General features: G+C 36.4%; 3 protein-coding genes and 1 long non-coding RNA gene across 5 annotated transcripts in view; 2 read left to right on the forward strand and 2 right to left on the reverse strand.

Moving 5' to 3' along the window:
• Nucleotides 1-3,797, forward strand: part of slc4a8 (solute carrier family 4 member 8) — a 30,570-nt gene extending 26,773 nt beyond the window's left edge. Inside the window, exons 22-25 of one of the 2 annotated variants that reach the window (XM_051896348.1) lie at nucleotides 254-385; nucleotides 1,068-1,177; nucleotides 1,393-1,501; nucleotides 2,286-3,797. In XM_051896348.1, the coding sequence (XP_051752308.1) occupies nucleotides 254-385; nucleotides 1,068-1,177; nucleotides 1,393-1,501; nucleotides 2,286-2,297 (363 nt within the window). In that variant the 3' untranslated portion in view covers nucleotides 2,298-3,797. Of the gene's footprint in view, nucleotides 1-253; nucleotides 386-1,064; nucleotides 1,178-1,392; nucleotides 1,502-2,285 lie in introns of both variants that reach the window. The other variant, XM_051896347.1, reaches the window with a different exon arrangement.
• A 1,837-nt stretch (nucleotides 3,798-5,634) lies between these two features.
• Nucleotides 5,635-7,796, forward strand: LOC127514044 (uncharacterized). Its single transcript, XR_007930548.1, has 5 exons — nucleotides 5,635-5,729; nucleotides 5,832-6,152; nucleotides 6,307-6,414; nucleotides 6,499-6,551; nucleotides 7,496-7,796. It is a non-coding gene; the product is annotated as an uncharacterized LOC127514044 (long non-coding RNA).
• Nucleotides 7,797-11,514: 3,718 nt separating this feature from the next.
• si:dkey-28n18.9 (sorting nexin-6) lies at nucleotides 11,515-17,708 on the reverse strand. The gene is made up of 15 exons (XM_051896369.1): nucleotides 17,330-17,708; nucleotides 17,120-17,160; nucleotides 16,498-16,605; nucleotides 16,305-16,412; nucleotides 15,693-15,762; nucleotides 15,405-15,532; nucleotides 14,750-14,833; nucleotides 14,575-14,649; nucleotides 14,447-14,477; nucleotides 14,273-14,357; nucleotides 14,089-14,128; nucleotides 13,893-13,979; nucleotides 12,298-12,387; nucleotides 12,104-12,169; nucleotides 11,515-11,936 (listed from the first exon to the last, which is right to left on the reverse strand). Exons 2-15 carry the CDS (start codon nucleotides 17,120-17,122, stop codon nucleotides 11,793-11,795), a joined length of 1,119 nt encoding a protein of 372 aa, XP_051752329.1. The 5' UTR covers nucleotides 17,123-17,160; nucleotides 17,330-17,708; the 3' UTR covers nucleotides 11,515-11,792.
• Nucleotides 17,709-17,842: 134 nt separating this feature from the next.
• ccdc174 (coiled-coil domain containing 174) lies at nucleotides 17,843-23,396 on the reverse strand. Its single transcript, XM_051896365.1, has 11 exons — nucleotides 23,239-23,396; nucleotides 22,938-23,042; nucleotides 22,742-22,842; nucleotides 21,805-21,863; nucleotides 21,516-21,678; nucleotides 21,321-21,416; nucleotides 21,105-21,241; nucleotides 20,878-20,972; nucleotides 18,683-18,812; nucleotides 18,413-18,568; nucleotides 17,843-18,295 (listed from the first exon to the last, which is right to left on the reverse strand). The coding sequence occupies exons 1-11, from the start codon at nucleotides 23,278-23,280 to the stop codon at nucleotides 17,988-17,990; spliced, it is 1,392 nt and encodes a 463-aa protein (XP_051752325.1). The 5' UTR covers nucleotides 23,281-23,396; the 3' UTR covers nucleotides 17,843-17,987.
• Nucleotides 23,397-24,331: the final 935 nt, after the last annotated feature.

Consider the following 24,331-nt stretch of genomic DNA (forward strand, 5'->3'; position numbering starts at 1 on the left):
ATTTATAGTGAACACTGGGTGTAAAATAATACACTGTAATACATTGTCTATTAAGGACAGACACTTTTATCCAAAGCATTTGATACAGTACATTTTGTCAGTTCATGTATTCCCTGGGAATTGAACCCATGACCTTGGTGTTTCTAGTGCCATGCTCAACTGTTTGAGCTACAGGAACAGCACTAAAGGTTGATTTAAGAAGTATGGGAATAATATAGTATAACAGTGGCATAAGTGTGTTTGTTTCCTGCAGGTGCTGGCATTAGTGTTCATCCGTAAGCTGCTGGACTTCTGTTTTTCCAATCGGGAGCTGAGTTACCTTGATGATCTGATGCCTGAGAGTAAGAAGAAGAAGCTGGATGATGATTCCAAAAAGGCAGTAGAGGTTTGTGAATCATATGCTGGGTTTAATAAAGCAAGTGTATCCAATCAATCAATGTTGTTAAATCCATCCATGTAAAATATCATAAACAAATAGTAATAGAAATGCTACTTTTTATACTATGCAGCATGTATAATGTGCATTGTTGTAAATTTTCTTTATGGGCAGAAAATGTAACATTTGCAACATTTGCCAAAATGATGCAGTATACAACATAATATTAAATCCCACAATGCAATGTGTTCAACTAAACATTCTATTTCAGGCATAACATTTGAACCAGAAGTAGTTTTTGCTATCATTTTTTTCCCTTCTTGACTCATTTTGAGCTACATTTTTATACTATTTTGGATTAACAATGCATAAAATTCAATATAAAAAATCATAAAACCTATTTTCCTGTATGCATTTTTGTTCATTTTTATGATGTTTTTAATTTTTTATTAGTATTTTCTTTATGATTATTTATTTTATTCCCTATATAATAATTGGATGTCCACAAACTAATAAAAATGCAACAGAATAAAGTGACAATGGCTCCACCATGAACACCCGATCTTTCAAACAGTTCAGGCTATTTATGCATGTAAACTGAAAAATAATACATCAACCTAACCTTGCATTGTGTTTTGTCACTTGTAATACAATGAAGGAGGCTGTATGTATGTGTTTATATGAGTAGCAGGAATCACAGGAGATGCTGGTGGATGACTCTGAGAAATCAGAAGACAAAGACACAGTGCAGATCCCATTGGAGAGCAAACCTCTACACTCACCTAGAACCCCAGACCCCAGGTACCACACAGCTATTAGAAGCTCTATCCAAACACTGTGGCATACCGCAAACCCTGGGGCCCCGTCCAACAGTCAGACTTGTTCAAAATAAGCTTAGACATCACAATGTCCACTGTGTATCTGTTTATGTGTACTTACTAACACTCACCTTTCCGTTTGTCCCTTTCTCCTGCCCTGACCCCTCCTCTCCTCGACTGTGTCCACCTGTTGTCCAGGACCGATCCCTCTGATATTAACATATCTGATGAAATGTCTAAAACCACTGTCTGGAAATCCCTCAATTCCAATCACAAGGACACACAGCGCTCAAGTACACATAAAAAGGCAAGGACTCTATCTTTCCATCCTTTAAAGTGTTGTTTTTTGATCCATCTCCCTGAATTTCCTTTCTTACCCTTGTGTCTGATACTTTTCTTTGTTAAAGAGGACCTATTTATGCTTTTTTACATTTTCAACTTTCTTTAGTGTGTAATGTTGCTTTTTGAGCATGAAAAAAGGTCTCCAAAGTTACAAAGCACTCCGTATTAGTGAGCACTGTTTCTAGACTCACTGAAACACCTAGATTGTGGTCTTGAGTTTTCTTCCGGCAATGTACACGTCACAATATTCCTCATTTAAATAATTCCCACCCAAGGAATATGCAAAAAAAGGGGCAAGGCCTGGTTGAGTTACCTTAGTAGTGTGTTGTCGCCATATCTAAGAGATGTTGTTTTTTCCACCCTGGATCTAACGTGGTTATGGTAAGGGGTGTGACATTTCTAAAACATGCTTGAAAAGGTTGACCGATCACAACACACTGGTCCAACCGACCAATCAGTGCACATTGTGCTATTCGGAAGGCGGGCTTCATAGAGACAGGAACTAAACAGAGTGTTACTGACAGCCTGGGAAGAGAGGTGCTGCAACAATGTGAAATATGTGAAAAATAAGGCATTTTTTGTAAAATTTCAGCATGAAAACATTCTAATAGACCCAAAAAACAAAATCAAGATTTTGTAAAAGTATAATATGACCTCTTTAATGCTGGTAGCTAGATTGATGGTAGCTAGATGATTATTAGATAACAAACTACTAAAAAGTTTTGTTTGGTGTTTTTCTCTCCACACAGGAGGTTCCGTGAAGTAACCCCACAGAAAGAAGAAATTACGTTCTTGGCGTCGGTTGTTTGAAATTCAACTGACTTAGAGAAGCAGCCATGTGCTAAAAACACACAGATATTAGTTCACTCCTTCCCACTGTTTCTCACACACATGCGTTCACACACATGTGTGTTTATGTATAGCTGTGTGAGATATATTGGTGTGTCAGTGTGTGTATGTGAATATGTGCAACATATTCTCCTACCAAATCCAGGTTCTTTTTAAGTTTTAGCCGAGTTTTAGCAGACATAGGTGTCTCTGTGCTGTGCTGTAGTGTACATGTATTTTTTTGGTAATTGTCTGATTCTCATTTTATAATAATAATTGTTTAAATGTTCTCATTTTAAGTATATACTAGCTGTAGATATTACTGTATATGTGTGCTTTGTTCATCGTCAAAACATCCACAATAACTATGTGTGTTTAAGCCAAATGGCCGGTCAGAATAATAACCTCAGTTGATATATTTTTGTGCCAGTATAAATAGCCATCAGTTACATTAGCCAACATGGCCATGAACCAAATTAGTCCTTATCCAGTAGACGGACATGTCTATTTTTATTGAGTGTGTTGTATTGAAACGTGTTAATATTGAGCAATAAAAGGCTTCTATGTGGTTAGGTCACCAGGGACACTGATGGATAAGGATGAACTCTGATGTAAGTGTTTTTATCACCGTTTCAAAGTCACCCCTCCCCTACTAGTAAGAACAGACTGGTTGGAAGTTCCATTAGATGCACCATCCAAATGGCTTTAGCTCACCGGTCTTTTGAGGCACAAGGGTTGAGGGTAAACTGGACTGTTCAGACTTTCATTTGAAGACCCTTTCTGGTCACAAGTCCCAGTTATAAGCCATCTCCTTTAGACTACCTCCCCACTCTTTGAAAACTCCCACAGTAGTTTCTGCACTGAAAGAGGTAAAAAAAATATATGTTTGTGTTTTTAACCTCAGTGAAATAACACATTATTTACAGTTGCACTTTGTGTAGATATATACTGATATGATTTTATATTTTGAATGGAATTATTATATAGAGTATAACAGTGTGATACAATTATTTTAAGTAAAGAATTTTTCTTTTTTATATAAATGTATTTTAATAAAATTAGTTGAGCCGATACAGTTAGACACTGGCTGTTAATATGAATGGGTTACAGCTGTACTTTTCTTACACGACTAGTTGTCTGTAAGTTGTAATCTGATTTTCAACTTTTTAAACTGCCTTCAGATGATAGGAGGAGAATGTCAATATTTAATTCAGAATGTCGACTCATATTTGGAATGTTGAGGAATGAAGAATTTTCCCAGCTTGACATTAAGCTACTACATAATCTTTTTTCTCCCCTCCATGGCTTTCTCGTTTACGGAAATGTTGTCGTTGACTTGATTGTACATGTTATCTTAATGCTGGGATGTGCTCAAAGAGAATGTCTTTCACTCCAATAAATTTTAGATTTTATGAATGAGATGAGCCTGTTAACAGTTGTGCCTGTGTATTTTTTTTGTGTGTGTGTAAATATTTTCTTGAACAGCATTACATTTTATTCAGTTACTAAATTAAGTGATGCATAAAACCTGAAATTTGGTCATGTTTTGAATTTTGCAACTGAAAATAGGTCAAAATATAGGTATTTTTAGATAAGAAATGAATGTGTAATACATCACTGATTATAAAATTATTAAGTTCTAGTCATTGAGTCAATTCTATTTCAACCACAGCTTGAGCATGTACAATTGAAAATCCATTATCACATTGATTTTCTGCTCATGCTGATCCACACCAGTATAATGTCAGTATTCACTTAACTTTAACTGCATTTATATTCCTGTATATTCATCTTCACTATAATTTAACCCAAAATTGTTTACCCAATACATTACATAGGCCTAAATATATTTCAGATCACATGTTATTTCGATTAATTATCGACTGTACATTATCCTGCTTATTAAACGGCCATTCACCAAATAAATGAATATGTATATTTTTGTTATTTACATTCAACTTTCAAATCATTTACATAATGACCAACGCAATCTAACAAGTGCAGCGCAAATTAGCATTAGGTCGCAAATAAGCAGAGCCGATGCCTGATGCTGATGTTCTCATCAGGTGCGGGTCGACACAGGCGCAACTTAACATGTTATCTGACAAACACGACGTACATATATATAATAGCCTATCGTTTGCCAATATATATATATATATATATATATATATATATATATATATATATATATATATATATATACAGGCCAACGTGACTTGGCAAACGATACGAAATTAATACAAGTGGAAAATATTTCTCCCTTCTCGCGCTCTATGTTCTCTGTGGTGTCTCCTCCTAGCAGCAACAATTGCAGTTATGTCGCAAAATGGGTTAAGACATGCTTTTTTGGGGCGTTAAATAATAGCGCAAAAAAAAACAGTAAATTGACGAGCGCTAATCTTAATAAATCGCATTCCGTGATTCATTTAAATACTCTCCTCCCATATATTTTATGTCTGAAAGGGAAACTTCTATAAATGCATATGCAATAAGTCAGCCGCGAAAACAACTCAGTCCATGCCTTTTCAGCGCTAATTTTGCACTGCGTGTCTTTAGTAAATCCCGACAGTAGTTTTTTAACGCCTTGCTGGCGCAAGCTGTTTGTAAATCTGGCCCCTAGGCTACTAAAGACATCGTTAAAACAGTCAACGTAACTGCAGTGGTTTAACCTTAATTTTATGAAGCAACGAGAATACTTTTTGTGCGCAAAAGCAAAACAAAAATAACAACTTTATTCAACAATATCTTCTCTTATGTGTCATTCTCATACTTTTTTTTTTTTGCGCACAAAAAGTATTCTCGTCGCTTCATAAAATTAAGGTTCAACCACAGTAGTCACGTCGACTATAACATAACGATGTCTTTAGTACCTTTCTGGACCTTGAAAGTGTTGATTATATTGCTGTCTATGGACGAGTCATATACCTCTTGGATTTTATCAAAAATATCTTAATTTGTGTTCCGAAGATGAACAAAGGTCTTACGGGTGTGGAACGACATGAGGGTGAGTAATTAATGAAAGAATTTTCATTTTTGGGTGAACTAACCCTTTAACAATATATTACCTTAACGTCTGTTAAGAAAAATAGCTTAACAGTGTTGTACAAAACAACAGAAAGACGAACAGTAGGCCTATAATTATTACATACAGCATTCAAGACCTTCATTTGTGTCTGTATGTTTGTGTCTGTAACTGATAATTGTGTAAGAGATCCTCAACAGATAAAAAACAAGAGCTGACAGGATGTGACTTGTGAAAGCTGCATCTGAAGAGATAGATGACCATCACAGAATAAATATGGCGTATATAAATATGTGGATATTTTTAAACATCCTGTCATCTCTGCACTACCTCATAACAGGTAGGATTACTTAATGTGTAGTAAATTCATTTTTCAAATATATACATTAATTAATACATTCAAATTCAACATTTTTTAAAACAAAAGATGTGTTTCCCTCAGCCTGTACTCCATCAGACAGTGGTGTGACAAATATAACAGCTTTCTCAGGAGAGTCTGTGCTGCTGCCCTGCACTTGTACCAACACACAGGACAAGCCCAAGAGCTTCTCCTGGGAAACTAAAAGCAGAAGGGCTTCTAAAGATGGCATTTACAATGATATATTCAGTGTGTTTGACCTGTACAGAGACAGAATTACACTGTTTAATCAGACTTCACCAGGAAACGTCTCTCTGCTTCTGTCAGATCTGACTGAGGATGACCAGGGATCATACGTCTGTTTGTTAGAAAAAACCTCCAGATTCATCGACGTCTCCATTAAAAGTAAGCAATCAGCCTGTTGCCATTTTAACTGCATTTATTATTTTGAACGTAAAGCAAAACACTATTAGTCAATATTCACAAGTAAACCTTCCGAAAAAAGATTAGTGTTGTGTAATATTGTGCTAAAACCGTTTTCTCTCTGTTCATTCATTAGAGAGAATTGAAAGTACAGCATTACCTAAGACGAGTCTCGGTGTGTTGATCTCTGTGCCGTTTCTAGCGATAGGAGGAGCAGCAGCTGTCATTTACTGCATTCACAGAGGTCAGCACACACATTAACATGCACATACAACACAAATACATTTCAATGAGCATGTTTTAATTCAGGTAATTACTGTTTCTAAAGCTCACAAAAAAGCAAGGATGGAGACTGGCGAGATAGATATGGAAAATAATTTGGTAAGTTCAACAAAATCTTGGTCCTGTGCTCATTCTTTTTATTAGTAGGAAAGACAGAACAGGTGCTTAAAGGGTTAGTTCACTCATGTCATTTATTACTCACCCTCATGGCGTTCCACACCCGTAAGACCTTCGTTTATCTTCGGAACACAAATTAAGATATGTTGAAATCCGATGGCTCAGTGAGGCCTCCATAGCCAGCAATGACATTTCCTCTATCAAGATCCATTAATGTACTAAAAACATATTTAAATCATTTCATGTGAGTACAGTGGTTCAATATTAATATTATAAAGCGACGAGAATATTTTTGGTGCGCCAAAAAAAACAAAACAAAATAACGACTTATAGCCTATAGTGATGGCCGATTTCAAAATACTGCGTCAGGAAGCTTCGGAGCATTATGAATCAGCGGTTCTGAGCGCCAAAGTCACGTGATTTCAGCAGTTTGGCGGTTTGACACGCGATCCGAATCATGATTCGATACGCTGATTCATAACGCTCCGAAGCTTCCTGAAGCAGTGTTTTGAAATCGGCCATCACTATATAAGTCGTTATTTTGTTTTTTTTTGGCGCACCAAAAATATTCTCTTCGCTTTATAATATTAATATTGAACCACTGTACTCACATGAACTGATTTAAATATGTTTTAGTACATTAATGGATCTTGAGAGAGGAAATGTCATTGCTGGCTATGGAGGCCTCACTGAGCCAATGGATTTTAACAAAAATATCTTAATTTGTGTTCTGAAGATTAACGAAGGTCTTACGGATGTGGAACGCCATGAGGGTGAGTAATAAATGACATTATTTTATTTTTGGGTGAACTAACCCTTTAAAGAAATGAAACCTTTAATCGTCTGTAATCCACATTTTAAATACACAATTAACAGATTAATATGTTGACCAGTTTTTAAGGATCTTTCACAAACTGTCTCTTTAGGATGATCACAATTCAACATATGGTATTCTGCAGAAAAAATATGATGCTGAGGAAATGTATGGAACTATTGGCAACAGACCAAAGAACCAATAGAATGTCAGATGTGTGGTAAAATTTTCATTACTAAACCCTGTTTGCAAATTACATTGTCTTTTTTACATTTATGCATTTGATAGATGCAGAGTTTTGCCACTAGATGTTGCTGTTGAATGCTGTGCTTGTGTACTGTGTTCCACTGTTCATATTCCCTTTCCTTTTGTCAAAATATTCCATCTATACATGAAACTGCACTGAAACATTACAGATTTTATTTCAGACTGTTTTTTTTTTTTCTCTGTCTTTGCTTTAGTGAAGACGTACGCAGTTCTTCTAAAAGATATTAATGGATGATACATTAATAGCCTACATTTTTTATCCTCCATTGTGAATTGATCTTTGTGGTTTCTTATTGCTGATATCATGTGAGTGACAGGTTGTCCCGCCCTCGCACCAGTAATTTACAATATTTACAACAAAACAACATTATTAGCCATGATATCTCATTTATAGGCTTGTCTCTTAAAACAAGCCCTGCCCTCGCAGGCGTGGCAGAATGAAGACTTAATAAATCTGCAGAGCAATATAGCTTCAGCTTTTCACAGCACAAACCGCATCACAATTTGCTTAAAACTCAGAAAATGGCAGAGGCAGCTAAACATGTAAGTATAGGCAATTCTTGACAATTCACATCTAACATATGTCAAAACGATCAGTAACCGTCTTAGTCACAAATAAATGTAATATAGTCAAACATTAACGCATATTGACAGAACATATTAAATGAGAACGTTATTTTGAGTTTAATTAAAAATTGTTCTAGCTTAAACTTAATTAGTAACCTAATGCTGAAGTGTTACAGTACATTCACAACAACGTCCAAACGCATGGACTTACATTTCCAAAAGGTTTAGCATATCATTTGACAATAGTTCAGAACATAATTTAGCCTAAAACTAAGCCAAATCTAAACAAAACAAGGCACAGAAATGGCACAAGAGTCTATTTAAATTATGTTGATTCAGAGCTCTGTTTTGTTGCTATGGTGCAGAAAACAAGGTTTGTGTCTTGTGTTTTTAAATGGAAGAAAATAAGTATAAAATGCTGTGAAATAATAATTTGTTCATCTGGGTATGAATTAAAAGCTGATAAAATTGAGATATTAAATCTTAATCTTTCCAGTATGCCTTCCTCGTGGGAATAAAACGCAAATGTCCTGTGGTCAGTCATGACGGACACATTAGCATAGAAGATCTGAGAAATGCACTTCAGGAAGATACTAATGTAGAACAAATATTGCGTGACTTCAAAAAATTGGTAATAACCTATGAACTAAAACTACTTGATTACCTGACTAGAAGCATCCTAAACTATCCAACCCCCACTGAATTTCACATCTCAGAGGTGACTCATGTCACTGACATAGATGGTCTTCACAAAATCTGGGAGTCAGAGGGATTCAAGGCTCATGGTAATGATGATGAGAAGTTCTCATGGTGGAACCTGAAGATTGATAAAGAGAGTATACAAGCAGCTGAGGAGCGTTATCTGGAGAAGGTCTTCCCAAACAGATCCCAAGAACAAACAGAAAGACAGGAGCCGTTCCTGAGCAAATTCACCACATCACCTGCATTCCACATTGACGAATCACGCTATGGCAACTTTCGATTCTCTTTTCCTCTGAATGATCTGATGGAAACATACAGGGTGCAGATGTGTGGGGACCAAGACCCAGTTCTCAGGGAATATAAGACAATGTTTTACAAGCAGGAGATCATGTACGTTGTTCTTGTTCACAGCCCTGGGGACAATGAGAGGTTCAAGAAATTCCCAAGGATTGAAAATAGCTTATTTGTAGATTATGAGGAAAATCAAATTCTCTGGAAAGCACAAGCCATTGGTGATGACATTAGATTTAAACTAATACTGATTAAAGAGGACAACATCGCAAAGGCTGAACCTGTGAATAAAGAATATTATTATTATGTATGGGATCATGTTTGCCTGGCATTTCATTTAAAAGATGTCTTAAAGTTCCCAAAAGAAACCCTGAAAAAGAGCCTTACCCCTTGTAAACTGGCTAAAATATGCAGTGCAAAGGGAAAGTGCTGCTCATACGAAGAAGCTAAAGAAATACTTAACAATTTACAGTAGTAATAAGAGGACAGTGGAAGCAAGCACATCTCCTTTCCATGGGTGTGCAAGAAATAGACCTCCACATTAGCATTCAGCACATTGATATCATGAATTTAGCTTAACATTTACTTGTTCTTTACTATTTTCTCCCCTGATTAGTGTTTTGTAATCTTCCATAAATAATTTTTAAAATTTTATTTCTGCAATGTTAATACATGATCAAATTTATAATAATAATAATTCGTTACATTTATATAGTGATTTAATCTGCACTCAAAGCGCCTCAGGGGGAATCTTCTCGACCACCACCAATGTGCAGCATCCACCTGGATGATGCGACAGAACGCCAACCACACACCAGCTTATTGGTGGAGAAGAGACAGAGTAATGAAGCCAATCATTATATATTGAGATGATTATATTTACCTAACTATATATCCATGATGTTAGACAGGGGCCAATGAGCAAGTTTGGCCAGGTGTTACAACCATACTCTTTCTGAAGGACATCCTGGGATTTTTTTTTTTTTTTTTTTTTGACCACAGAGAGTCAGGACCTTGGATTAGGATGGTGTGTTTTTGGTGTGACAATATTGTGTCCCCATCACTATACTGGGGCACTAGGACCCACACAGACCACAGGGCGAACACCCCCTGCTGGCCTCACTAGCACCTTTTTCCAGCAGCATCCTAGTTTTCCAGAAGGTCTCCTATCCAGGTACTGATCAGGCTCAACACTGCTTAACTGCAGTGGGCAACCAGGCGAAAGCTGCAGACTGATAGCTGCTGACATTTAATCAATAATTATCAAGAATCATTATTTAAAGGGATAGTTCACCTGAAAAATGACAATTCTGTCATCATTTACTAAACCCAAGTAGTTCCAAAACTATGAATTTCTTTGTTCTGCTGAACACAAAGGAAGATATTTGGAAGAATGTCAGTAAACAAACAGATCTCACCCCCCATTTACTACCATAGTATTTATTTTTTATAGTGTTAGATCTGTTTGGTTACTGACATTCTTCCAAATATCTTCTTTTGTGTTCAGCATAACAAAGAAATTCATAGTTTTGGAACTACTTGAGGGTTTAGTAAATGATGACAGAATTGTCATTTTTGGATGAACTATCCCTTTAAGAAGGAGTTTTTAGATTTTTATATTTATTTTTCATCTTGAATAAGAAGTTTAAAATATGCTGTGTGTGCTTCATTAAATGTAGTATATATACACTTTACCTGTATTATACCTATATTTACCTAACTATATACATATGGCAGTAATTTTCATATTTGTAAAGGTGTCTTGAACCTTCCTATAGAAAGTGACTTTGTATGTTACACTTTTCTAGGTAGGCCTGTTTGTCTGACTTCAGACTTTAGAGTATGGAAAACACTCTATGATCATTAAACTCTTTCACATTTGTCTACAACTCTGATTCCTGGTCTGCTTTATCCACACTGGGACCAGTTACATACCCTCTATGTTAAGGCTGTGTCTTAAAAACTAATCTGACCAACTAGCATATCTATCATTAATCTTACTTTTCAAATTCATATTAGACCAGTCTACACTTTTAAGTAAATGACTCAAAACCTTAGACCCAGTTCTTATGACCAGTTTCAAAGAAAAAAATTTAGATGACTAACTTGTAAGACTATCATCTAAGCAGGTTATGCAATGTCCACTAGCCTCCCAGCTGGAATAAACTTTATCTACCCTAATAGTAATAGCGTGCTCATGCTAATGACTACTTTTATGAACACCAATGCATTATCAATGTGTTTATCATTTTGTGCAGTATTATTAAACCATCACCTCAGCATTGACAATGTTTGCAAAGTAGAAACAGTCATGGGTTTTATTGCTTTACTGCAAAGCTTACATAGGACAAAGTTCACTTCTGAATCTATAGTCTAAAATTTGATGGCTTTTCAGTGTTAAAAGCTGGGAAACATTACAATCAGATTAAAGAGGACTAGTGATTAAAAAGATAAGAGAATAAACTGAATTTACAGAGCACTTTTATAATATCATGATGAAGTTCTATTTTTTAGACCCAGAACAGTTTGATTACATTACCAGCAATTGTGTTATGATCATAAACCACCTGTTTATGTTTCATTCATTCTGAATACATATTTCTGCAAGCTTCCAGATGCTGAGAATAGAGTTCAGCGCACTCCTTCGCTGTGTTGAGCTGCTGTTCACACCAGTCAATCAGGAAGTTCTTCAGCACATTCACTCGGGAGCTATGGAAACGCTCAATCTGCCACACATTAGTCCAATAAATATACAATATCCTCTATAAATGTACAATGTGTAATTAACATTATTTTAAAATGGAGAAGGTCAGTCATGTTTCCAGTGTAACAACACTGGTAACACATTTAGCAGATAATCTTCTTTGGGTTTAACATCAGTCACAGCATTTACCTCTTGTTTAGCCACAGATGAGATCAGGTTGAACTCTTTCTCAACAGCTTTTTGATATGCCTCCATCTACAGTATTAGACACAGAAAGACTTCATCTGAAATTACCGGTTAAATATGATGTGAACACTTCAGTGTGGACGGACGTGTGTATGTGGACAGAGAATATATGAAAGATACACAGATTAAAAGCATACCACTTCTCTCTTATTGGCCTTGGCTTTTTCTGTACTCTTCTTAACAGTTTCCAGCTCTATCAGTTTACAGGTTCTTCTGAAGAGCATCTCCTGTAAAGTAGAAATGGACAATTACTACCACAGCAGTCTTGGGTTTCATTATTTCATTACATTTCAAATTTGATCTGTTCTGATATACAGTCCAGCAGCACAGAGACTTTTCACTGTGTCACTCCACTTGTCTGACAGTCTGTGACAGTGTTATTATAGTTAACTAAAACATAAACATTTTTGTTACTTGAAATAAAATAAAATATAACAAAGTAAATTTATTTCTCATTTTCATTTAGTAACTTGATGTAGCCTACTAAAATAAAAATGAATAAAACCAGACAAGTCCTCTGCACAGACCTATGACCAGCTTCTTCTCCATACTGGCATGATGAATCTGATCTTCAAGCAAAAGGAACTGGATGAAATATTTGAATGCTACTGATCCTCAATCTGATTTCTGTCTTGTGATGCAGCCTGAATCATAATCACACTGTGTTCTTTCATTGGCATGAGGCTCTTCAGAAGAACATGTGCTTATGACCTTAAGGCTAGATTATTGTAATGCTCTACTGGGTGGTTGCCCTGCACACTTAATAAACAAACTCCAGCTGGTCCAAAACGCAGCAGCTAGAGTTCTTACTAGAACCAGGAAGTATGACCATATTAGCCTGGTTCTGTTAACACTGCATTGGCTCCCTATTAAACATCATATAGATTTTAAAATCTTGCTAATTACTTACAAAGCACTAAATGGTTTAGCTCCCCAGTACTTGAGCAAGCTCTTAGCACATTATAGTCCTTCATGTCTATTGTGATCTCAAAATTCTGGTCAGTTGACAATACCTAGAATATCAAAATCAACCGCAAGTGGTTGATCCTTTTCCTGTTTAGCACCGAAACATTGGAACAGTCTTCCTAGCATTGTTCGGAAAGCAGACACACTCAGTTTAAATCTAGATTAAAAACACATCTCTTTCACCTGGCATACACATAAGAAATTATCAATTTATATTATTCAAATCAGTTAAATGATTGTTAGGCTGCATAAACTAGGTCAGCCGGAACCAGGAACACTTCCTATAACACCCGATGTACTTGTTACACCATAAGAAGAATGGCATCTACGCTAATATTAGTCTCTCTGTTTATCCCGAGGTTACTGTAGTCAACCGGATCCAGGCCTTATCTAGATCAGGTGGAGGACCTGCGCCTAAACACAACCACAACACATCCCTGAAATGTCAGCTGAGATTGTGTCAAACTACCCTGTGAAGGCCTCATCATCACGACAGCCAGTGGCACAGATCCTCAACAAACCCGTCTCTACACTGGCGTGATGAATCCGATCTTCAACCAGATGGAACTGGATTAAATATTTTGAATGTTCCGATCCTAACCTGACTTCTGACCTGTAATGCTGCCTGAGTCATAATCATGCACTGTTCGTGTGTTGGCCAGAAGAGAACAGTAACTGGTAATACTGTATCTAAAAGATTAGTTACTCTGTATTAAACAATATCACGCATAATCACAGTCATTGATAAGCATTTCATAAAACATACTTTCTCTGCCTCTTGGTAGCGAGACTCCAGGTCCAGACCCAAACCAAGAGTGGTTAGGTTGTTAATGGCAACCTTCTCATAGTTTCGCTAAAGAAAAAAAAATCATTCAAATTTTAGTATTCAATATTTTTATCTAAATACAGGAATGAGAACCCTTCAATTGTGTTCAAAGATTTTGCATGTAAAGTGCACTTACCTTTACTGCCTCAATAATATCAGACAGCTTCAAGCAAACCCTAAAGAAATACAATATGAATAAACTGATTATCCTCTCATAACCAACATTCACATAAACAAACATTTTTCTGACACATTCTCTCTTTATTCAGCATGCACATTAATGCAGAAACAAAAGGTAATTTTATTTTGTCAATTTTTACTTGGAGAAAGCTACAGCATCTGCATCGTCATGATTCACACAAAGATGAAGAGATGTGGAGAAATGTCCACAGGCCAAAGCAAGCTCTGTAAAACACACACACACACACACACAGTTATATATAAGCCAACTGTATTCCTAAATCATGTGTTAACAGTGACTTGCAGTGACTTACTTTGCTCTGTAATCACAACATCAAGTAATTTCTATCGAGAGAAGAACACAATATTGCACACTGAATTATAAATGACTAACAGTCCACTGGCCAGATAAAAACTGAAAAAAAAAACTTAAATAGTATACCTCTGTGGCAACCTTTGATAAAGCAGCAATACTTGTGTTTCTATTTCTCTCATTCTGAAAGAAGTTGTCCACATCCTGGGGATATTCAATTTTATATATGATATAAATCACATTAGTATATCCACAGTGTTTATATAGTCATATATCTATATACCTCTAGTCATATATAAGATACCTTATGACTTTCTTTTCTCATCTCCTCCACAGCCTGACTAAGGCGATTAAGGATTCCTTTCCTGCCTCGCTGTTTTCCAGGAGACTAGTCAAAAAACACATGAAATGACAAAAGCCAGATTATCATCAAAGATTTCTTCACTTTGCCCCTTAAAACTGATTAAGGTGATGTCAGCAATATGGTCAAACAATAAAAACAGAAGCCTTTCAAGCAAAGATCTTCTCCCTGCTGGAGAATCCAGTTAAACCATCTTATGGTGGTAGCTGTGTTTTTGAACCATGTTTCCAGCAGATACAAGCTGGTCTATTCCGGTTTTGGTGATTGAGGGAGCTTGTTGAGCTGGTAGAACATATTGGTCAAGAACACTGCTTAAAAACAAATAAGATCATACCAGTAGTAGCTGATTTGTTCCAATGTGGGCGACCAGCTCAGCCAGGTCTCCACCAGCTTATAGTATAGCTGGTCAACCACCTAAATGACACTTGACCAGCTACCATGTTCACACAACAAAACTACTACCTTCAGTTTTAGCTGGAGACCTCAGCAGGTTAGCCTGGTTACAATTAGCATTGTATTATCAATCATATATCAGGCTGAGATGCAGAATTTAATGAAAAATCACAGTCACTTTGTGTATGTGTGTGTGTGTTTATACCTCAGAGTTAATAAGAAAGCTGTCCAGTGCTTTGCACTTGCAGAGAGTTGGGTGTGTTGCCACCTGCTGGAGATAAAACTCCAAAGCCTTACAATAACTCTGCCAATCCTGCCCTAGAGCCAGGAACCCTGAACACACATCCAGAAAAACATATAAAATGTGTTACATAAAAAACAAAGTATCAAACCAAGTGGCATTTACAAAAATAAATGAATAAAACCTTTCTCAGAATTAAAACTATTCATATATTTTGTCTGAATCGCCCGTGCATATTCAAATAATACATACCAAGTTGTTTGAATGCTTTGGTCTGCATGTTCAGCTGGGATGGAAATGCTTTAGGGGGCAAAGGCGGAAACTGTGGGAATAAATTCATCTCATATAAGTGCTTCCCCATTCATACATCTTATAGTTTTAGCAAAGAAATTAATAAGCAATTCCTAACATTTTTTAACAAATTTTTAATTTTGTTAATTTTTTTTTCTAAAGAAAGACTAACATAAATGCCATGGACAAATACTGACTGAGAAATCCACTATTTTGTTGAGGGGGATCAAAATGATAAAAAAAAAAAAAATGACCTTGAAGATAGCAGCATCTGCTGAACACAAATTATAGGTGGGCAATGCTGCCATCTTTCTAAAGTCATTTTCTCCCCCCTGTCATCTAACTCCAAATCTCAGGTGAAAATTGTCATTTTAACCCTCCTCTACAAAATAGTGGATTACTCAGTAAATATTCATCCATGACATTTAATACTTTGGCTTTCATCATTATTAATGTTTGTCTTTCTTCAGAAAAAATATTTTTTAAAAAATCAATAATTTTAGCTAGGGAAGTTTTCAAAATTTGGTTGATTTGACACGGAAGGACCCTATGGTGTTTAGAGAATTCACTCACTATAATTCCCTGAAGTCCAGGAACATTTTCTTGTGAGAAAAGACTCTGTTGAAGCCAATCAAAGTCCTCGTATGTTCGAAACACGCACACCCCGGCACTTCCGTTCAACTGAGGGAAAAAATGAAGTAATGATATTTTAGCATTCCACAAAATATATTTAAAACAAGTTTTATGCATTTACTAGGTATCTTACTTTCTGGGACGTGATGGCAAACGTCAGAACATCTCCATCCTGAGTCAAATCAGTGATTCCGATGCTGTTTGCACTTACACTTAGCTCTGCTTCTGCACTTGAACCTTCCTAAAACACTCACAGAGACATTCATTCACACAGCACAAGAATTGAATTTAATGTTTGCAATAAATGTGACAATTATAATCATGCATTGGGATTTATTAGCAAATAAATATCTGTGTTTTTATACTTAAAAGAGGCTAATTCTCATGAGGTAATAATTTTCCAGTATATACACTTTTCATACTACTCTAAGGTTCAATTCAGTAGCATTAGTTAGTGTATTAGGCATCAAGAACTAATAAACAATATGTTTACAGCCTTACCGTTCTTACATAGTTAATTCATTATGAACAAACATGAATTAACAATGAACAATAGCATATTTATAAATTATCCTATTTTATAAAAAAAAAAAGTATAAATTAATGTGATATTTAGAAATATGTAAAAACATTTCATTAAAATTTTAAACATTAATTAATATTAACAAATTGAACATTGTCTACAAACAGCAGATGATTGAACAGCATGTTACTACATGGTCATGTGATAATCACAACCAGAAATGGTTACTTACCATCTCAGTCGAATTAGACAGGTTTCCTACTTTGGTTTACTCTTCAAAAGGAAAAAAACAGACATATAAGAAAACTAAAAGTAAAACTTTCTCTTAATCTTCCATATAAACCCCTTTTACTGTCCTCTCTTCGTCTCGTCACCTCTACTTTTTACTCTATTTCCCTTCCTTGCACTCTCTGTCCAGTTGATGCAAAATGCTCACACGCACATTCTTGCGGAGACAGGATATCCTTCAGATCAAAGGTCACTATGGTCCTGCGATTTGGTTGTATGTGAAAATCTATCCAATATATAGTTTTTTTAGTGTCCTCTTTCGAATGACATGTGGAATACACTCAAACCAAGTAACTTGTAAAGCACACTCATTACAGGCTACTGAGTAACTAAGCACAGTTACACTGGGCAAAGTTTATGAGTTGCACCTGACTACAGTGTTCATAGCATGCATAAAAACATACAAGAAAAAGATGGTGAAAAACACAAAGCAGAATGAAACACTTCACAATCATTAGAACAGGAAAAATGAAGAGAACTTTAGCTTTGGTTAAATCATCTGTCATTTTTTCTTGACAATTTTATGGACAAAAGTTACTTATGTTCTAATTTATAAATAAACTTACAACATGGTGAAAGAAGTGATGGCAAAATTAAATATGGTTAAAAAAGCGGTTCACACTGGGAGTATAGTGATGGAATAAAAGATACAAAGATCAAACAAAAATGTGGTCATTTTTTATTCTAACTTTGCAAATCAGTTACATTTTACATACAAAGTGTAACTGTCTCTCATGCTTAAGACTGACATAATGCATCCAGGCTTGATGCAGCCATTTCCTATAGTTTCCCCAAACGATTTTCTGACTTGTTCACGTAGAGTGTTTGTAGTATGACAACAGGTCATCCAGACTCTGTGTTTGAGCAGTCTGTGGTTGAGAAGGTTGTGCATATGTGGGAATGTCAGAAGGATAACTAGGGGTAGATATGTTCTCTGTGTCTCTTTCTGTGGCCCTTTGGGATTCAGACCACTTGAAGGCAAGTTTTCCTTTGGCCTGCCCTTTATCTGTTGCTCTGCTGTGATTGGCCCATCTGTCTTCTGCGAAATAAGCAGAGGGAGGAGCAAACTCAGACTCTCGCTCATCTCGACGACGACTGGTCCACTGACCCCAGGAAAACTCTGGAAAAGGAAATAAATGTTGAAGTTGCGTTTTCTTTAAAACAGCAAATGTAAACACTGGAGCAAAGGAAAAGGAAGGAAGGAAAATGGCGTGCATTTATGTGTACGGACACGTACCTTTGCCTCTGTCCCACTCTCTTATGTATGGAACGCCAGGTTTGGTGTCTTTTCTTTCCTGAATCTCCACCTCTACTTTTGGCACTGTTGCAGGGGCTGGAGGTCCAACTTCTTCATCTTCATCTTCATCATTCTCAGCGCCATCAGCAGCAGGAGCTACAAGGGAACATCAGACATTATCCAAAAATATCCACACATCCTTTAGAAATCTCCACCAACATATGCTTCAAAGCATATATAGTCCTATTAATTAAATATTTAACAACACACCATCTTCTTCATCCCCTGGCTCCAGCTTGCTTTTCTTCATCCTCCTCATCCTTACTTTAGCGAGTCGAGCTTCAAGCAGGGCTTTCCGCTTCTCCTTCAGTTGCTCACGTTTGCTGCGCTGCTCTGTGGTCTGCAGAGAGAAAAAAGTTGTAAACCTTAATAATTTACATTGCAGCCAATATTATAAAAGCTGATGAAGATTTCTTCAATCGTAGCCAATAGTATAGAAGCTGAGGAAGACTGTTTTAAACCCAGCCAATATTATAGAAGCTAGACACACCATTTAAAAATCTAGTGAGCTCACTAACTGTATACTGCCAACATAGTCAGTAACCTAACAGAATTTTCGTATCAGAGCACCTCAAGTTGCAATGCATTCTGGAAGTGCATCCTCTGCAAGATATACAGGTGCTGGTCATATAATTAGAATATCATCAAAAAGTTGATTTATTTCACTAATTCCATTCAAAAAGTGAAACTTGTATATTATATTCATTCATTACACACAGACTGATATATTTCAAATGTTTATTTCTTTTAATTTTGATAATTATAACTGACAACTAAGGAAAATCCCAAATTCAGTATCTCAGAAAATTAGAATATTACTTAAGACCAATACAAAGAAAGGATTTTTAGAAATCTTGGCCAACTGAAAAGTATGAACATGAAAAGTATGAGCATGTACAGCACTCAATACTTAGTTGGGGCTCCTTTTGCCTGAATTACTGCAGCAATGCGGCGTGGCATGGAGTCGATCCGTCTGTGGCACTGCTCAGGTGTTATAAGAGCCCAGGATGCTCTGATAGTGGCCTTCAGCTCTTCTGCATTGTTGGGTCTGGCATATCGCATCTTCCTCTTCACAATACCCCATAGATTTTCTATGAGGTTGAGGTCAGGCGAGTTTGCTGGCCAATTAAGAACAGGGATACCATGGTCCTTAAACCAGGTACTGGTAGCTTTGGCACTCTGTGCAGGTGCCAAGTCCTGTTGGAAAATGAAATCTCCATCTCCATAAAGTTGGTCAGCAGCAGGAAGCATGAAGTGCTCTAAAACTTCCTGGTATACGGCTGCGTTGACCTTGGACCTCAGAAAACACAGTGGACCAACACCAGCAGATGACATGGCACCCCAAACCATCACTGACTGTGGAAACTTCACACTGGGCCTCAAGCAACGTCGATTGTGTGCCTCTCCTCTCTTCCTCCAGACTGTGGGACCCTGATTTCCAAAGGAAATGCAAAATTTACTTTCATCAGAGAACATAACTTTGGACCACTCAGCAGCAGTCCAGTCCTTTTTGTCTTTAGCCCAGGCGAGACGCTTCTGATGCTGTCTGTTGTTCAAGAGTGGCTTGACACAAGGAATGCGACAGCTGAAACCCATGTCTTGCATATGTCTGTGCGTAGTGGTTCTTGAAGCACTGACTCCAGCTGCAGTCCACTCTTTGTGAATCTCCCCCACATTTTTGAATGGGTTTTGTTTCACAATCCTCTCCAGGGTGCGGTTATCCCTATTGCTTGTACACTTTTTTTCTAACACATCTTTTCCTTCCCTTCGCCTCTCTATTAATGTGCTTGGACACAGAGCTCTGTGAACAGCCAGCCTCTTTTGCAATGACCTTTTGTGTCTTGCCCTCCTTGTGCAAGGTGACAATGGTCGTCTTTTGGACAACTGTCAAGTCAGCAGTCTTCCCCATGATTGTGTAGCCTACAGAACTAGACTGAGACACCATTTAAAGGCCTTTGCAGGTGTTTTGAGTTAATTAGCTGATTAAAGTGTGGCACCAGGTGTCTTCAATATTGAACCTTTTCACAATATTCTAATTTTCTGAGATACTGAATTTGGGATTTTCCTTAGTTGTCAGTTATAATCATCAAAATTAAAAGAAATAAACATTTGAAATATATCAGTCTGTGTGTAATGAATGAATATAATATACAAGTTTCACTTTTTGAATGGAATTAGTGAAATAAATCAACTTTTTGATGATATTCTAATTATATGACCAGCACCTGTACATGTGATACTTCCTAATTTTGGGCCAAAACAAAGTGTCTTAGAGGGCAACATAATGCTGCCTATCTTTTGGAACAGTCTTTGCTTCGTATGCACACTTACAATGCTGTCTAGGTAGGCAGCTCATTCTACTTTGAAAGAGTTTGTGACTCATCATTTAATTTTGTTGTTCTGACCTGGTCTCTCAGCATGTCTAGAGTTTCTCTCTGTTTTCTACGTTGGTCCTCATCCTGGGCAAAAGCAAAATACCCAACACCCAGCTCTCTGGCCTCTGAAACGGACACAAAATACTCATGTGAGACGCTGTGCAAATTTAATTCAACACTCTCAAAGAAGCACTAATTAAAGGCATTTTCTACACAGACAGGTTTCGGAGTGTCTAGAGATCAATCCTCTCAAACACCTTGCTCTTTGATATTTTCATAGTGAATGGGTCCAACAGGTCTCTTCATCTGCTCCTCTTCCTCTCTCTCCCACTGCTCTCTCTGCATTTCTCTCCTCATGTCCTCAGATAACAGCGTTCTGTCAGCACCAGTCACCCTGTGCATAATAGATATAGATATGTAATATATTTAAAAAAAATATAAGAACACAGCAAAGGTAAGTAAATTAAATGTACCTCTTGTCCTGGAGATCTTGGTCCATTTTCTGAAAATCTGGTAGGTCTTTCCTCAGACATCTTCGAGAACGTCCTAATGCATCAACATAGTCCACCCTGCAAGAAAGAAGAAGAGTAAGCAAGAACACCCAGGGTTGAGTTCAAATCATATTGCCTCTTAATCAGGTTCAAAATTCATTTATAAAAACACCGTACCATTCTTCATTTGCATTCTGTGGGGCTGGAACAGGGACGTTCACATCAGAGTCCTCTCCATCTCGGTCCCCTGCTACGTTTGCAGTGCGTGTCTGTGGTTCATTCCTCTGGTTGATGATCTTCTGGGTGAAGTCCACCAGGAAAAGACTTTCAGTCTCCTCATCTAAATGTAAAAAGAAATCATCAATTTCAATATCAGTTCAATATTATTTACAAAACCCTCAAAGCAGTGTAAAATTTGATTTAAGAAGTGAAATGCTTGAATCTGGGAAAGTCAGCAAGCATATACCTGGGAAATCTCCTTTTGTCATCTGTTCATAAAGGCGTGCCTTTTCCTCCAGTTTTTGCCTGCATAACACAAAAATGCATCAGGAGGGCATTAATGTGATTGTATTCCACAATCTGATCATTAGAAGTATTTGAAACATGAATTTTTCTACATCATTATATTGTAAAATAAAAAAATTACAAATAATGATTTATTTTAAATATATATTTTATTAATATTTTTATTGTATCACCATATTATATTAAGTACCACCATATTATTATAAGTATATATTATATGATACAGTCATATTATATTACATATTAGTTATATTATATTACAATATATCAGCATTCAAAACAGGGTGTATGGTCTCATATTATTATGTCATATTAATAAAAACAAAGTGACCCCCCCCCCCCCCAAAAAAAAGCATTTGGATGCAGTAAAAAGTTAAATAATACCTTTTAATAATAATATATCCTCATTCGTATTTTTGAGTTTTCTAATATGTGAATGTGAAACAGTCTGCAGCAAATAAAAAAAACTATGAAATATCATTTATAACAGGTTGTTATAAAAACAAAAATCATGAATCATACACTGGCCTCAAAATATTTGGACACTTAAAACACACTTATATATGAAATTCATTGTATTACATAACTATCAAACAAAATGTCAACTGCAAACATGTTAAATCTTTCACACTTTCATTTTTGTAATTACTTGGTTTGATATTTTGTTATATTGGGTTATAGTGTCTATACACTTTATGAGACACTATGCACGGTGAAGAAGGCAAAATAAAATTAATTGATGAAGAGGATATGAAGAATCCGAATAATGTAGTACTGGGCTATAAAACAAAAAATGCATAGCCAATAGCCAAATAATAATAAAAAAAGATAAAATAAAAAGATTAAAATAAATCAAATTCCGTTGACAGTCTATTCACCTGGATTTATCTAGTGTGTTTTCTTCCTCAGTAGTTTGCTGGACATCCCTCTGCGCTCGTACATTGACTCCTTCATTTTGTTTACTCCAGATATTAGGCTTCTGTGAACACATAAACACACAATTACAATTACAACAGGTGTATACATAATGATTGAATGATCACATCTATCAGTCATTAACTGGCCGTGTCTTACTTTTATTTTTGTCTTGGACTTCTGTGCAGCTCCTGCATCTTGGCCAAGTCTGTCGTGCTTAAATTGCTCCTGCTTCCGATATAATTCCGCTTTCAAATCAACCAGCTGAAATGTAAATTGAAAAGTACACGTTGACCAAAACATTTAAGGATTGGGTCATCATTCCCAGTTTAAAAACAGGCACACAATGCAAGTTTACTGTCAGCTGTCATGCTAAGCTAACTATAACACACAAACAAAACTAAAAATATGAAAAGTGCCTTGTTCAAAAAAAAAGAGAGATAAGATACAAATTATTCACCGATGACGCTGTAACATTGTATGGTTTCTTCTTTTTATCCATGTTAACTGTAGCTGATCAGGTAATACAGGCTAACACTGACATTCAGAGAGCAAAACAGTATCCAAAAACAATGCTGAAAAGAAGAAATGTAGCCTGCCATCTGCTGTCTCGGAGGTAAAACTGCAACAATATTTTAAATTGAAACCAGTTTATTATTTCTATGGAGTAAATAAAACATGGATTTTTGCTCGCCTTGACCAAAACATGAAAAACATAATAATACTGTAGTTTATTTTTATTTTAGTATAAAATATGAAGTAAATAACCAAATGTTCAACGGTTGCTTCAAACTGTTATACACCAAAAAACGTGTTTCTACCACGTTAAATGTCCAAATTGTGTCATTATGCAATATCCAAAAATAGCAAGCAGCCAAAGATGAGGTAAGCTGGATGTAGCTGGTTTAAGATGGTCAAGATGGTCCCCCAGCCTGGCCAAGCCAGGTTTCAACTAGTTTTAGCAGGTTAGTTAGTCTCCCAGCTTGGCCTGACCAGCTAAGTCCAGCCTGACCAAGAAGTGGCCAAAACCCCTCTAAAATCAGCCTGCTAAAATAGATATGACCAAACTGAAGACCAGCGAAGACCTTAGGCTGGTTTTAGCTGTTTATTTCAGCAGATGTGGTACTTTTTTGTTAGTGATAAATATAAAAACGAAAAGTCTAACAGTCAAACTAATTGTTACTACCATGTTAAATGTCCACGAATATCATATTATGTTGGTATCATATTAAAAAAAAATCATAACTCTCAATTTTTTTTTGTTAGTGAAAAAATGAAAACCAGAAGTTTAATAGCCAAGTTGCTTCAAACTTTAAAACATTTGTTTTCCTTGTTCTTGTTCTATTGTGTTTTATCTATTTATTAGTGCTGTTCCTCTACATCTCTTCCCCCCCCCCCCCCCCCACCCCCCAACCCACACACACACACACACACACAGTTGTAATAAAGTAATGGGCCAATAAGCTGATATTCTCCATAAAAATGGTACTTTATGATACATTATGATACGTTTTTTAATTGCCACAAAAAAAAAAATGCATATCAGTTAGGAA

The sequence above is a fragment of the Ctenopharyngodon idella genome, chromosome 6, assembly GCF_019924925.1.
Source record: "Ctenopharyngodon idella isolate HZGC_01 chromosome 6, HZGC01, whole genome shotgun sequence".
NCBI lineage: Eukaryota > Metazoa > Chordata > Actinopteri > Cypriniformes > Xenocyprididae > Ctenopharyngodon > Ctenopharyngodon idella.